We start from the raw sequence: 13,470 nt of genomic DNA on the forward strand, positions 1-13,470 counted from the left end.
TCTATGTCAATCTACTATCCCCCATAGTAGAAACGTTTACCTATTCTATTGGTCAGCTTGTATAGAAAAAAATGCCTATTCCAAACAAACTCTGGGACGATAGGTCCCAAATTCATACGGCCTAGGCTATATATGTATATATATTTAAAAGCAATGATTATTTTGCAACAGATCAGAACGTTTAGCTATAAATGTTGATGAATGATTATTACTTCACAATATAAGCGCAGCAATGTGCACAAGGTAGTAGGCTACGCACGAATGTGCACAAGGTAGTAGGCTACGCACGAATGTGCACAAGGTAGTAGGCTACGCAGGAATGTGCACAAGGTAGTAGGCTACGCAGGAATGTGCACAAGGTAGTAGGCTACGCAGGAATGTGCACAAGGTAGTAGGCTACGCACAAATGTTCACAAGGTAGTAGGCTACGCAGGAATGTGCACAAGGTAGTAGGCTACGCACAAATGTTCACAAGGTAGTAGGCTACGCACGAATGTGCACAAGGTAGTAGGCTACGCACGAATGTGCACAAGGTAGTAGGCTACGCAGGAATGTGCACAAGGTAGTAGGCTATGCAGGAATGTGCACAAGGTAGTAGGCTACGCAGGAATGTGCACAAGGTAGTAGACTACGCAGGAATGTGCACAAGGTAGTAGGCTACGCACGAATGTTCACAAGGTAGTAGGCTACGCAGGAATGTGCACAAGGTAGTAGGCTACGCACGAATGTGCACAAGGTAGTAGGCTACGCAGGAATGTGCACAAGGTAGTAGGCTACGCACGGATGTGCACAAGGTAGTAGGCTACGCACGAATGTGCACAAGGTAGTAGGCTACGCACGAATGTGCACAAGGTAGTAGGCTACGCAGGAATGTGCACAAGGTAGTAGGCTACGCAGGAATGTGCACAAGGTAGTAGGCTACGCAGGAATGTGCACAAGGTAGTAGGCTACGCACGAATGTGCACAAGGTAGTAGGCTACGCACGAATGTGCACAAGGTAGTAGGCTACGCACGAATGTGCACAAGGTAGTAGGCTACGCAGGAATGTGCACAAGGTAGTAGGCTACGCAGGAATGTGCACAAGGTAGTAGGCTACGCAGGAATGTGCACAAGGTAGTAGGCTACGCACGAATGTGCACAAGGTAGTAGGCTACGCACGAATGTGCACAAGGTAGTAGGCTACGCACGAATGTGCACAAGGTAGTAGGCTACGCACGAATGTGCACAAGGTAGTAGGCTACGCACGAATGTGCACAAGGTAGTAGGCTACGCACGAATGTGCACAAGGTAGTAGGCTACGCAGGAATGTGCACAAGGTAGTAGTATAAGCACGAATGTTCGCTCCATAATACAATCAGATGTTGCCAAAATGACACCTCACATGCAAGCGGTTTCATGTGACAGTGATGAAAATATCAAATCAAATGAACCAGCAATGCAGTTAAGAAAAAATAATTAAGAAAATAATTAAGAAAATAATCAAATAAATAAAACTAACACAATAAAGTAACAATAACAAGGCTATATACAGGGGGTACCGGTACAGAGTCAATGTACAGTTTAGTCTAGATAATTGAGGTAATATGTACATGTAGGTTGGGGTAGAAATTTATAAAGAGGGGAGATGCAACAACTAGCATGGGTTGCTAATATGACTAAGATTGTGCCTTTGTCTACTGGACAATGAAAATAAGTTGATATAAAATAATTGCCTCCACAGATAGGGTCTGATTGTGGCTAGGCTACTTTGAAGCAAGGTAAGACATCCCTCATAATATGTTTTACATTTTCAGGTTTCAAACAATTAAGTATGTTTTCAAAATGCATACTGCCTCCAGCTCATTGCAAGGTGGTTTGTTGTTTGAGATGCTGTACGTGTGTGATGAATAAGATACATAACAAATATACTGTACACAAGTGCCAATTTAATTCCATTAAATTATGCTAATTTACCTATAGACTGATAAGCATGACCAGTTAAATGTATTTACATTGACTGGTATTTCCATCAATGAATAGGCTAAAAGCATTATTTGCAATAGGATTTATTTTTCTCCTGGACAATTGACCAGCGGCAATTTTATTTATTGGCTTTTAAAAAGAAATTATCAGCTACTACCGGCTATCGAAAATTCTGCTGTAAATATACCCTTGGATATGATTACTGTATCATTATCAACATGTTTCTGTTATCATTCTAGTCAACAAGGTCTCAAAATTATATGATTTAGTTGAAAATGACATTGGGAATGAGAGGGTGCTTTTCTTACCATTGAAATGTTCCTGGTTCTGCTTCAGGTCAGGACTGTTCTCTATCCAGTCTTGTTTTAAGTGCTCCCGTTCCTTGTCTTTGTGCTTCTTGGACTTCTTCTTTTTGTGCTGGCCGTTGGCTAGCTGCTGGTCAGTGTAGATGGAGGGCTCAGTTTGTGGGGCCTTGGGGCTTGGTACGGCTGGGACCGGCTCGGTCCTCTCCAGCTTGGGAATGCTGGAGGAACCATCCAGTTTGTGCCGTGTGAAGAGACCATTAGGGCTTCCCTGGTTGTGATTGTTGGTTCTCTCAAACTCTGTTTTGGTCTGTACACTGGTGTTTCCTGGACCAGATGAGCTACGGGCTCCAAGGGGACCAAGGTGTCCATTGGAAAGGGACTGCAGGGGTAAACTGTGGTCTAATAGTCTTTGCTTCTTGGGGGTCTGACAATCAGATAGCTCAGAGGGAAATGGGCGTTTCTATGTGAAGGGGTAGAGAAGAGGTTTTACCTGTAAGACTTTTTGGCAAAGACTAACCATTAAAACATCCCAACTGGCTCCTGAAAACGACAGTGACTGAACTGCCTCCAGCACTCCCATAAATAAAAAGCAGATGCTGCCACACCAAGAAACGTTCCTCTCATTTCTTCCGTACTCAATCTTATTCTGCAGTATGTCTTGTCAAAAGGCACTAATCAAACAGAAATAATTTAAGCCTTGAAATTAATATCTGCATTCTCTTTAATTTATAATGAATATCAAGAAAATAAACAGTGAGAAAGGGCAGGACATATAAATGATTTTAGAGTTAGGAAGGTGGGTATTTACCACAGAGAGAGATTTTAGAGTTAGGAAGGTGGGTATTTACCACACAGAGAGATTTTAGCGTTAGGAAGGTGGGTATTTACCACAGAGAGAGATTTTAGAGTTAGGAAGGTGGGTATTTACCACAGAGGGAGATTTTAGAGTTAGGAAGGTGGGTATTTACCACAGAGGGAGATTTTAGCGTTAGGAAGGTGGGTATTTACCACAGAGGGAGTTTTTAGAGTTAGGAAGGTGGGTATTTACCACAGAGGGAGTTTTCAGAGTTAGGAAGGTGGGTATTTACCACACAGAGAGATTTTAGAGTTAGGAAGGTGGGTATTTACCACACAGAGAGATTTTAGAGTTAGGAAGGTGGGTATTTACCACACAGAGAGATTTTAGAGTTAGGAAGGTGGGTATTTACCACACAGAGAGATTTTAGAGTTAGGAAGGTGGGTATTTACCACAGAGGGAGTTTTGACCGGGCTGAGTTGTGACGGAGAATCCCCAGGGGTTTTGTGGAATGAATGGTTTGACTGGAAACTCTTCAACTGGCTACTGCTGCTCAGTGGCTGCAGTTTCCTGCAACATTAGAAGGGGAAGGCATTTTTACTTTGCTATTCCGTCTATATTAGGGAAGATAATTTAAGCTTTAAACTTGACTTTGGACAGACGTATTAGTTTGTAAATAATGGTTCAAACTCCAACTGCAATTGTATAGTCTCCAGTGAAGTGAAAGAGTTGGGGCATGTTAACAGATGGAAACATAACACAACAAAACAGAAAGAACCATTTGGTTACTGTAACTTCAGGATCAAGATACATAAATTACAAGAAAAGTATGACTTAGATGTGGCTGTTTATATTAATATTTGCAAAAGAACAAATAGAACCACGCTGTCAGACAGAAATTACACTCCAAAATATTTTACAACACACCAGTTTTCTACACTTGACCTCAAAGTGAAACTGACAAGTTTGCCAGCATGTTTCAAAGTGGTGGTCCTGTGTAGCTCAGTTGGTAGAGCATGGCGCTTGTATCCCCGGGACCACCCATACGTAGAATGTATGCACGCATGACTGTAAGTCGCTTTGGATAAAAGCGTCTGCTAAATGGCATATATTATATTATTATTATATTAAAGTATTAGGCTATCTGTAGATTACATCTGTAAGAGACAGGCACTAAGCCGGAGCAGTGTCCAGTCATCTCAGTGAGGAGAACAATGGTGCCAAATGCAGGCTATGTTAGGCAAAACACTCCTCTCTCCACTGGCAATCTGCTTCCTCCAGCTCCTTCCTCACAGAAATCTCACTGGAATCAGAGTTCCATCATACCTCCCACAGCAGCCACATTACCTTTTTAACTAGATGATCAATGGAATCTGCTGGAAGCACCACTGGCTTTCAGGACATTCCAGACATGAGATCCTCTGGCAGACTAGGCTGCCAAGCCTGGTTGGATTCTGATACTAATCACATCCAAATTAAGTTTCTCTCTGAGATAAACTATAGAAAAAGGCTCTTCATTATGATTCAAGAACGGTCATATAGTTATGAGCCAAGTCAACAGCACCCGTATCCTGTACATTCAAAAGGCTCTTTCTAACATGTGAGTCAGTATTGTAAACAGAAGGGCAACAGCCAGTTGCACAATAAGCAGGCAGGACGTGGACATCTATCCAAAATCATGTCTACTCTCTCATTCTGAAAAGCTCAGCCAGGCTACTGTCCTCTACATTAATGCTATTTGGCAACACCATGCAGATAATATCCCCCCCCCTCACCCCATTAAGACATTATCTGTGCCAAGATATAGTCATTTAGAGTCTCTCCTTTCAACAAGATCACAGCAGCCTGCCACAGTAATCCAGTGGGCCTGCAGTCTTAGTGCCAGCACGTTGTCAAAAAGCATCAGAGCCCCCCCCCCGCTACTGAGGAGAGGTAATCATCCAAGTACTGAAGCTTACAATGTTACATTAAAATGAACTACAGACAAGGGGGGCTCTCCACCACGACACCAACATCATGTTGATATAGAGGGAAATATTAAAATATTCACTGGTGAGAATGAGAGTATAATGGTAGAGAAGACAGGTGAGTAGAAGTACAAGCCACACCCACCTGGCCAGGAGCCTATGGATGAGCTGCTTCTCTTCCTCTAGGTAACCGGGCCAATCCTTCTGGACATGACTGTAGAACTCATCCTTCAGTGTAAAGCTGTGTTCTTTGGGATTCAGTTTAGCAACCTGCAAATCAATGACAAACACATTGTAACCGTCTGTCTCTAAAACATTAGTTGCCGTTTTGACCCTGGTTAAAAAAAGGATCCAGTGGCAGGCTGTCAAAGTTCAATAATACATTGTTCACTATTAACAAGTAATTCATAGTAAACACAGCACTTACACCAGCACTGTGTTCAGTTAGAGTCACAAATAGAATGGCTCCGTGACAAAGAGAGTGAGAAAGCGGCGAGAGAGAGAGAGGCTCCTTTGCAGTGTCTACATTTGGAACCCCTAGAGGGGTTTAGGAATTACTTATAAATGCACCTGAATCCCAAAGGCACATTTAAAGTTGCTGTGATGTTTCACATGTTTCATTTACCTAAATAGATTAGGTTTATTCATTTCAAATGTATTACAATTGGACCACAATATGCAAAAGTTGTGCGTTATTGAGTTTGATCTCTACTCAGTGAAAGTACAGTTTTAGTGTCGTGTTGTGTTCTAGAGGTCTCACATCGTCCAGTACTGCTCCCAGGTCAGCCTTGTCCTTAGGACTGGCCCTCTCCCTCTCCAGCCACAGCAGCAGCTCAGGCTTCCTGTAGGCCTTCAAGGCCAAGACGTGGATGATGCGGTCTCTTAGGGGCCGGAGGGCCACTGGGCTGGGGGCCCCGCTCCTCTTGTTGCTGCTGCTGTCCATGCTTGATGACAGGCCCTGCTTCCTCTGGATCTTCACACATTTACCTGACAGAGAAAAGTAGATACACAGAGAGGTGCCATTTGATGAGAACAATGTTAGTGACATACAAACATAAAAGCTACCTTCTTACTCATCTAAGCTACTGTTACCAAGTAAAGAGTAGTGGTTGTGTGCTCTTGTCAGTCGGTGAAAGTTTCAGCAATTACCACAATTATCACTTGGATGATCTAAAGCGCTCATAGAAAGCCAAGCAGTACACTGGACAAGCAGGATGGGAGGATTATGGTCTAACTGCCTCTGGACAGGTTTCAAATAGACTGACACTTCTCTGAGCCCAGCAACTCAACATCAGGCCAATCTTCAGGCCAGTTATGCAAAAAAAAGGCCTGGTATAGTGTGTGAAACTAGGGCCAGAAGCAAAACCTGATGTGCTTTGTCTTGACAGATGTCTGTCATAAATACAGTATGCAAACACTGCACACAGGAATAGCACCTTGCATCCATAGCAGGAAATAGCATCTGAACAAACATGTTTAGCCAGAACTCAAACAGCCTCATGTACACATGCAGTGTTGGTGGGCAGCGCCAGGCTTGGAGTTCAGTGAAAGAGTTGCCAGTGAAGTTAACCGGCTCCTGTGCAAGCAGAGGAGCATGGAAAGTTAAACACCTCACTGCTCACTCATACACAAAGGCCTTTTCTTCCTGTTGCAGCACTAATTCTCCTGGCTCCAAGCCAGCAGGACGTGGCGGTGCTTATAGATATATCTCCCAACCCTGATCTCATTAAAAAAGTTTAAGCTCTGCTTTGAAGGTTGCTATAGGACGGAAAGCACAGCATCTTCATGGAAGCAGAGTGGTTCTGGTACAACCGGTATCTACTATATTAAGTAAAGCTGGGGGCCAGCTGCACTGTACAGTGCGTGAAAGAGTTGATTTACTCTATGACATATGGACCTAGATGATTTACATACTCTGTAAAATAATGTCTGGCACCATGCACTCAATTTGACATTTCTAAAAGCCTACAGTTGTTGCACAACTGGAATGTAATGATGTTAAAGCTAGAATCTGCAGTTGCTACATCAATTTTTAGACTTCTAAATTAATAATATGTACCCATTGATTCTTGAAGAATATAACTTATAAATGACTTATGAGCTTAGTTCAACTGTTATAGAACTCAAAATAAAAACTTGTTTCACTCCAATGTTTGGAAACAATGTACAGCTGAAGTCGGAAGTTTACATACACTTAGGTTGGAGTCATCGTTTATCAACCACTCCACACATTTCTTGTTTACAAACTATAGTTTGGCAAGTCGGTTAGGACATTTACTTTGTGCATGACACAAGTCATTTTTCCAACAATTGTTTACAGACAGATTACTTCACTTATAATTCACTGTATGACAATTCCAATGGGTCAGAAATGTACATACACTAAGTTGACTGTGCCTTTAAACAGCTTGGAAAATTCCGGAAAATCATGTCATGGCTTTAGAAGCTTCTGATAGGCTAATTGACATAGTATGAGTCAATTGGAGGTGTACCTGTGGATGTATTTCAAGGCCTACCTTCAAACTCAGTGCCTCTTTTCTTGACATCATGGGAAAATCAAAGGAAATCAGCCAAATCCTTCTAAAAATAATTATAGACCTCCACAAGTCTGGTTCATCCTTGGGAGCAATTCCAAACACCTGAAGGTACCATGTTCATCTATACAAACAATAGTATGCAAGTATAAACACCATGGGACCACGTAGCCGTCATACCGATCAGGAAGGAGACGCGTTCTGTCTCCTAGAGATGAACGTACCTTGGTGCGAAAAGTGCAAATCAATCCCAGAACAACAGCAAAGGACCTTTTGAAGATGCTGGAAGAAACCGGTACAAAAGTATCTATAGCCACAGTAAAACGAGTCCTATAACGACAATGGCTTCTTCCTGAGTAAGGAAGAAGCCATTGCTAAAAAAAAACAACTAAAAAAAGACAGACTACGGTTTGCAACTGCACATGGGGACAAAGATCATACTTTTTGGAGAAATGTAGAACTGTTTGGCCATAATGACCATCGGTATGTTTGGAGGAAAAAGGGGGAGGCTTGCAAGCCGAAGAACACCATCCCAACCATGAAGCACGGCGGTGACAGCAACATGTTGTGGGGGGTGCTTTGCTGCAGGAGGGACTGGTGCACTTCTCAAAATAGATGGCATAATGAGGAAGAAAATTATGTGGATATATTGAAGCAACATCTCAAGACATCAGTCAGGAAGTTAAAGTTTGGTCGCAAATGGTTCTTCCAAATGACCCCAAGCATACTTCCAAAGTTGTGGCAAAATGGCTTAAGGACAACAAAGTCAAGATATTGGAGTGGCCATCACAAAGCCCTCAATCCTATAGAACATTTGTGGGCAGAACAGAAAATGCTTGTGCGAGCAAGGAGGCCTACAAAGCGGACTCAGTTACATCAGCTCTGTCAGGAGGAATGGGCCAAAATTCCCCCAACTTACAGTGGGAAGCTTGTGGAAGGTTACCCAAAACATTTGACCCAAGTTAAACAATTTAAAGGCAATGATACCAAATACTAATTGAGTGTATGTAAACTTCTGACCCACTGGGAATGTGATGAAAGAAATAAAAGCTTAAATAAATAATTCTCTCTACTATTATTCTGACATTTCACATTCTTAAAATAAAGTGGTGATCCTAACTGACCTAAGACAGGGAATTTGTACTAGGATTAAATGTCAGGAATTGTGAAAAACTGAGTTTAACTTCAGTTAGTCAGTGTGCAACAGATGGAAAATACATTCATGGGTAACAAAACATACCAGAATTCTCAGCAACACAAGTAAATTGTATTTGTGTCATACTTCCACTATGAAAGTACTCCTGTACAAGACAAAGACTACTTATAGACTTCAACTGTAATTGTAAACAAACACCGTATAGCCTTTAAAGCATGGTTAAAATGATCATTTTGATATCATGGTCAGTCCTTGCATCCATAGCTCTGTCTATGAGTGTGGTTAAAATGATCATTTTGATATCATGGTCAGTCCTTGCATCCATAGCTCTGTCTATGAGAGTGGTTAAAATGATCATTTTGATATCATGGTCAGTCCTTGCATCCATAGCTCTGTCTATGAGAGTGGTTAAAATGATCATTTTGATATCATAGATGGTCAGTCCTTGCATCCATAGCTCTGTCTATGAGAGTGGTTAAAATGATTATTTTGATATCATGGTCAGTCCTTGCATCCATAGCTCTGTCTATGAGAGTGGTTAAAATGATCATTTTGATATCATAGATGGTCAGTCCTTGCATCCATAGCTCTGTCTATGAGAGTGGTTAAAATGATCATTTTGATATCATAGATGGTCAGTCCTTGCATCCATAGCTCTGTCTATGAGAGTGGTTAAAATGATCATTTTGATATCATAGATGGTCAGTCCTTGCATCCATAGCTCTGTCTATGAGTGTGGTTAAAATGATTATTTTGATATCATGGTCAGTCCTTGCATCCATAGCTCTGTCTATGAGAGTGGTTAAAATGATCATTTTGATATCATGGTCAGTCCTTGCATCCATAGCTCTGTCTATGAGAGTGGTTAAAATGATCATTTTGATAGCATAGATGGTCAGTCCTTGCATCCATAGCTCTGTCTATGAGAGTGGTTAAAATGATCATTTTGATATCATGGTCAGTCCTTGCATCCATGCTCTGTCTATGAGAGTGGTTAAAATGATCATTTTGATATCATAGATGGTCAGTCCTTGCATCCATAGCTCTGTCTATGAGAGTGGTTTAATTTCTCAAGGCCAATCACTCAGTATTTTACCTAAACAGAGGTGGGGGAAATGCTTTGTTATTGTTTCAGCTAAGGATTCTAGCTTTAAAACCATATTGGTTAACAAGTCTTCAAAATGTCTATTCTTCAAGGCGCCTATATGAAATGCTTTGCAGAACAGTTACACAAAACTTCCTGACATTTTCATAACGTGAGAAATGAGGATATCATCAACATATACTATGCACCCCAGTAAGATTAAAGGGTGTAATTTTAATCAACTCTGGGCCTGAGGGTAAATCTCTGCTTTTGCCAAATGCAATGCAGTTTCCAGAGCTTGTCGTAACAGCTACTGTGGTTCAAGACACATACAATTTACAGTCCAATATCTTCCTGTAGTGTAGTGAAATAGCCTGTGTTGCCACATTTTAAACATGCAGCGACTAGACGCTAACAACAATAAATTCAATATGCTTGTCATGTAGTTGGTTATGGGAAGATTTGAAAAGCGCCATTCTGTCTACTGTATAGCTTTTACACGAAACCAGCAGAACACTGAACATGCTTGACTAAAACATACTTACTTAACTTATTAGAAATAGGATATGGGTTGGTTCCTTTGTTGCTGAAAAATATTGTGTGAAAAATGCTCTAAAAAAATTCTAAAGCAGTAACTAGATACAGTAGTTGTACGGTTCTGTATATATTTTCTTTGTCAAACTTGTTCTGTTTGGTTGTGTTCTTGAACGTAGCCCTGTTTCTTTGTGTTCTTGAACACATTACATTTTTGTTCATTGTTTTCACCTGTGTTAGTTACTCACCTGGTCTCATCAGCTCCTGATTTAGTTCAGTTCATTCTGTTTGTACCTTTGTGAGGTATTATTTGTTTTGACTCTATTAAGCCTTTTCCTAGCTTGTTTGTGAGAACCAGTTATAGCCTTCAGTCCTTGTTTTGATTCACCTGCTTGTTTGCCTACCTGTGTATGACCATTGCCTGTCTGTGACCACGATTCCTAACTTCTGTGAAAGGTGTAATAAACACCTGCTGCTCTCTGCGTGTGAATCTACACCTTTTTCTTCCTGCGTATTCATTACAGTAGTCACATGTTTGGACACAACCATGTTGATAACATTGAAACCAAAACAGTAGCATTCACCCAAAATGTACGGTTACACCAAAGACTATATAATGGCTCAGCTTGATATTGTATGGGTGTTCCTCATCCCATCTGTCACCAAGGTGTAGTGTATCACAACCATGAGTAATGTACGTCAGACTGACACCAGACCCAGCAGAGAAGTGATGATGATTGACTGAGCCTATAACAGGCTAAGGAGAAGTTCTTCATGGTTCCATGTTGGGAGTCTATCCAGGACGGTGGGGTTAAGTCCTACTCTAGCAATAAGTGCCATGGGATCTTCAGTGATCACAGAGTTAGGATCTTGGCTTATCATCTTAACTGAAAGAGCGCACACAGTGTGTGGTATTCCTCACTCCTATAGACTCCTATAGAGGGAGGAGCGCTGTAGCATGTTCTACCGGTACCTGCTGTTCTCAGGCCGTCTCCTAACAAGATGACATTATTTTAACGAGACCCAACACTAACTGGACTTACCAGACCCAACACGAACTGGACTAACCAGACCCAACACTAACTGGACTAACCAGACCCAACACTAACTGGACTAACCAGACCCAACACGAACTGGACTAACCAGACCCAACACTAACTGGACTAACCAGACCCAACACTAACTGGACTAACCAGACCCAACACTAACTGGACTAACCAGACCCAACACTAACTGGACTAACCAGACCCAACACTAACTGGACTAACCAGACCCAACACTAACTGGACCAACCAGACCCAACACTAACTGGACTAACCAGACCCAACACTAACTGGACTAACCAGACCCAACACTAACTGGACTAACCAGACCCAACACTAACTGGACTAACCAGACCCAACACTAACTGGACTAACCAGACCCAACACTAACTGGACTAACCAGGCCCAACACTAACTGGCCTAACCAGACCCAACACTAACTGGCCTAACCAGACCTAACACTAACTGGACTTACCAGACCCAACACTAACTGGACTAACCAGGCCCAACACTAACTGGACTTACCAGACCCAACACTAACTGGACTAACCAGGCCCAACACTAACTGGACTAACCAGACCCAACACTAACTGGCCTAACCAGACCTAACACTAACTGGACTTACCAGACCCAACACTAACTGGACTAACCAGGCCCAACACTAACTGGACTAACCAGACCCAACACTAACTGGACTAACCAGACCCAACACTAACTGGACTAACCAGACCCAACACTAACTGGACTAACCAGACCCAACACTAACTGAACTTACCAGACCCAACACTAACTGGACTAACCAGGCCCAACACTAACTGAACTTACCAGACCCAACACTAACTGGACTAACCAGACCCAACACTAACTGGCCTAACCAGACCTAACACTAACTGGACTTACCAGACCCAACACTAACTGGACTAACCAGGCCCAACACTAACTGGACTAACCAGGCCCAACACTAACTGGACTAACCAGACCAAACACTAACTGGACTAACCAGGCCCAACACTAACTGGACTTACCAGACCCAACACTAACTGGACTAACCAGACCCAACACTAACTGAACTTACCAGACCCAACACTAACTGGACTAACCAGGCCCAACACTAACTGAACTTACCAGACCCAACACTAACTGGACTAACCAGACCCAACACTAACTGAACTTACCAGACCCAACACTAACTGGACTAACCAGGCCCAACACTAACTGGACTAACCAGGCCTAACCCTTCTGACCCTCAATACTAGCAAACATGTGGTGGGGGATTCACTATACATCTATCTCCACTGAATATGTTCAACTAAAACACATTCCCTTTATAAGACCGTTTTGTACAATTACAGTAATGGTCAGAGATGACCTTAACATGCCTTTTACAGAATTTCTTCAATCTTTTCACTGGGAAAGTATTCGAACCATACATTAAAACTAAATGATATGCATTTTCCTGCAAACTATCATTTGTATGTAGAAACATGAGGAGATAGCCATAGAATTACTGTACCACAAAAATACTGCTGGCTGCCACAGGAGGTTTGTGTGCACAGTAGCGCAAATGACATCTAGTTTATGACCCTTTAATTTCAGTTGCCTTTGAATGGGTGCCTTACTGTCCTGTCCGTGCTGTGGGAAAGTGCGTTGTGTGCCTTAAACCTTATGAAACCGATGTCAATGTTCCCAGGCTGAGGTTGCAAGTGGACGTCCTCCGTTTCACTTGACTAACTTTAATTTAAAATGCATTATTTGGATTAGAATTCAGTCGTTGTTTTGAACCCATTCAGCAAAGACATTACACTGCAATCTCAACATGACAGCTACCTTTAACAGGATTGTGCAACAGCCCTCAAGGAGCCTATTTCAACAGCATGTCATGTGTTCTGCCACCTCTGGTCTCTTGGCCCTCCCACCCCTACGGGAAGGCAGCTCAGCCCAGTCAAGTCCAGGCTCTTCTCTGTTCTGGCATCCCAATGGTAAAGCCAGCTTCCCCTGAAGCCAGGACAGCAGAGTCCCTGCCCATCTACCAAAAACATCTGAAACCTTACCTCTTTAAAGAGTATCTGAAATAGTCCCACAGCCCCCC

At 42.3% G+C, this 13,470-nt stretch overlaps 1 protein-coding gene across 1 annotated transcript in view; it reads right to left on the reverse strand.

Moving 5' to 3' along the window:
* LOC124036348 (RNA polymerase II elongation factor ELL2) overlaps window positions 1–13,470 on the reverse strand; it is a 44,406-nt gene that overhangs the window by 8,571 nt on the left and 22,365 nt on the right. Inside the window, exons 5-8 of the mRNA XM_046350818.1 lie at window positions 5,791–6,017; window positions 5,176–5,300; window positions 3,516–3,633; window positions 2,271–2,727 (exon numbers count right to left, since the gene is read on the reverse strand). Coding sequence (XP_046206774.1) covers window positions 2,271–2,727; window positions 3,516–3,633; window positions 5,176–5,300; window positions 5,791–6,017 — 927 coding nt within the window. The remainder of the gene's footprint in view (window positions 1–2,270; window positions 2,728–3,515; window positions 3,634–5,175; window positions 5,301–5,790; window positions 6,018–13,470) is intronic.

Source organism: Oncorhynchus gorbuscha, linkage group LG01 (genome assembly GCF_021184085.1).
Source record: "Oncorhynchus gorbuscha isolate QuinsamMale2020 ecotype Even-year linkage group LG01, OgorEven_v1.0, whole genome shotgun sequence".
In the NCBI taxonomy this organism is placed as follows: Eukaryota; Metazoa; Chordata; class Actinopteri; order Salmoniformes; family Salmonidae; genus Oncorhynchus; species Oncorhynchus gorbuscha.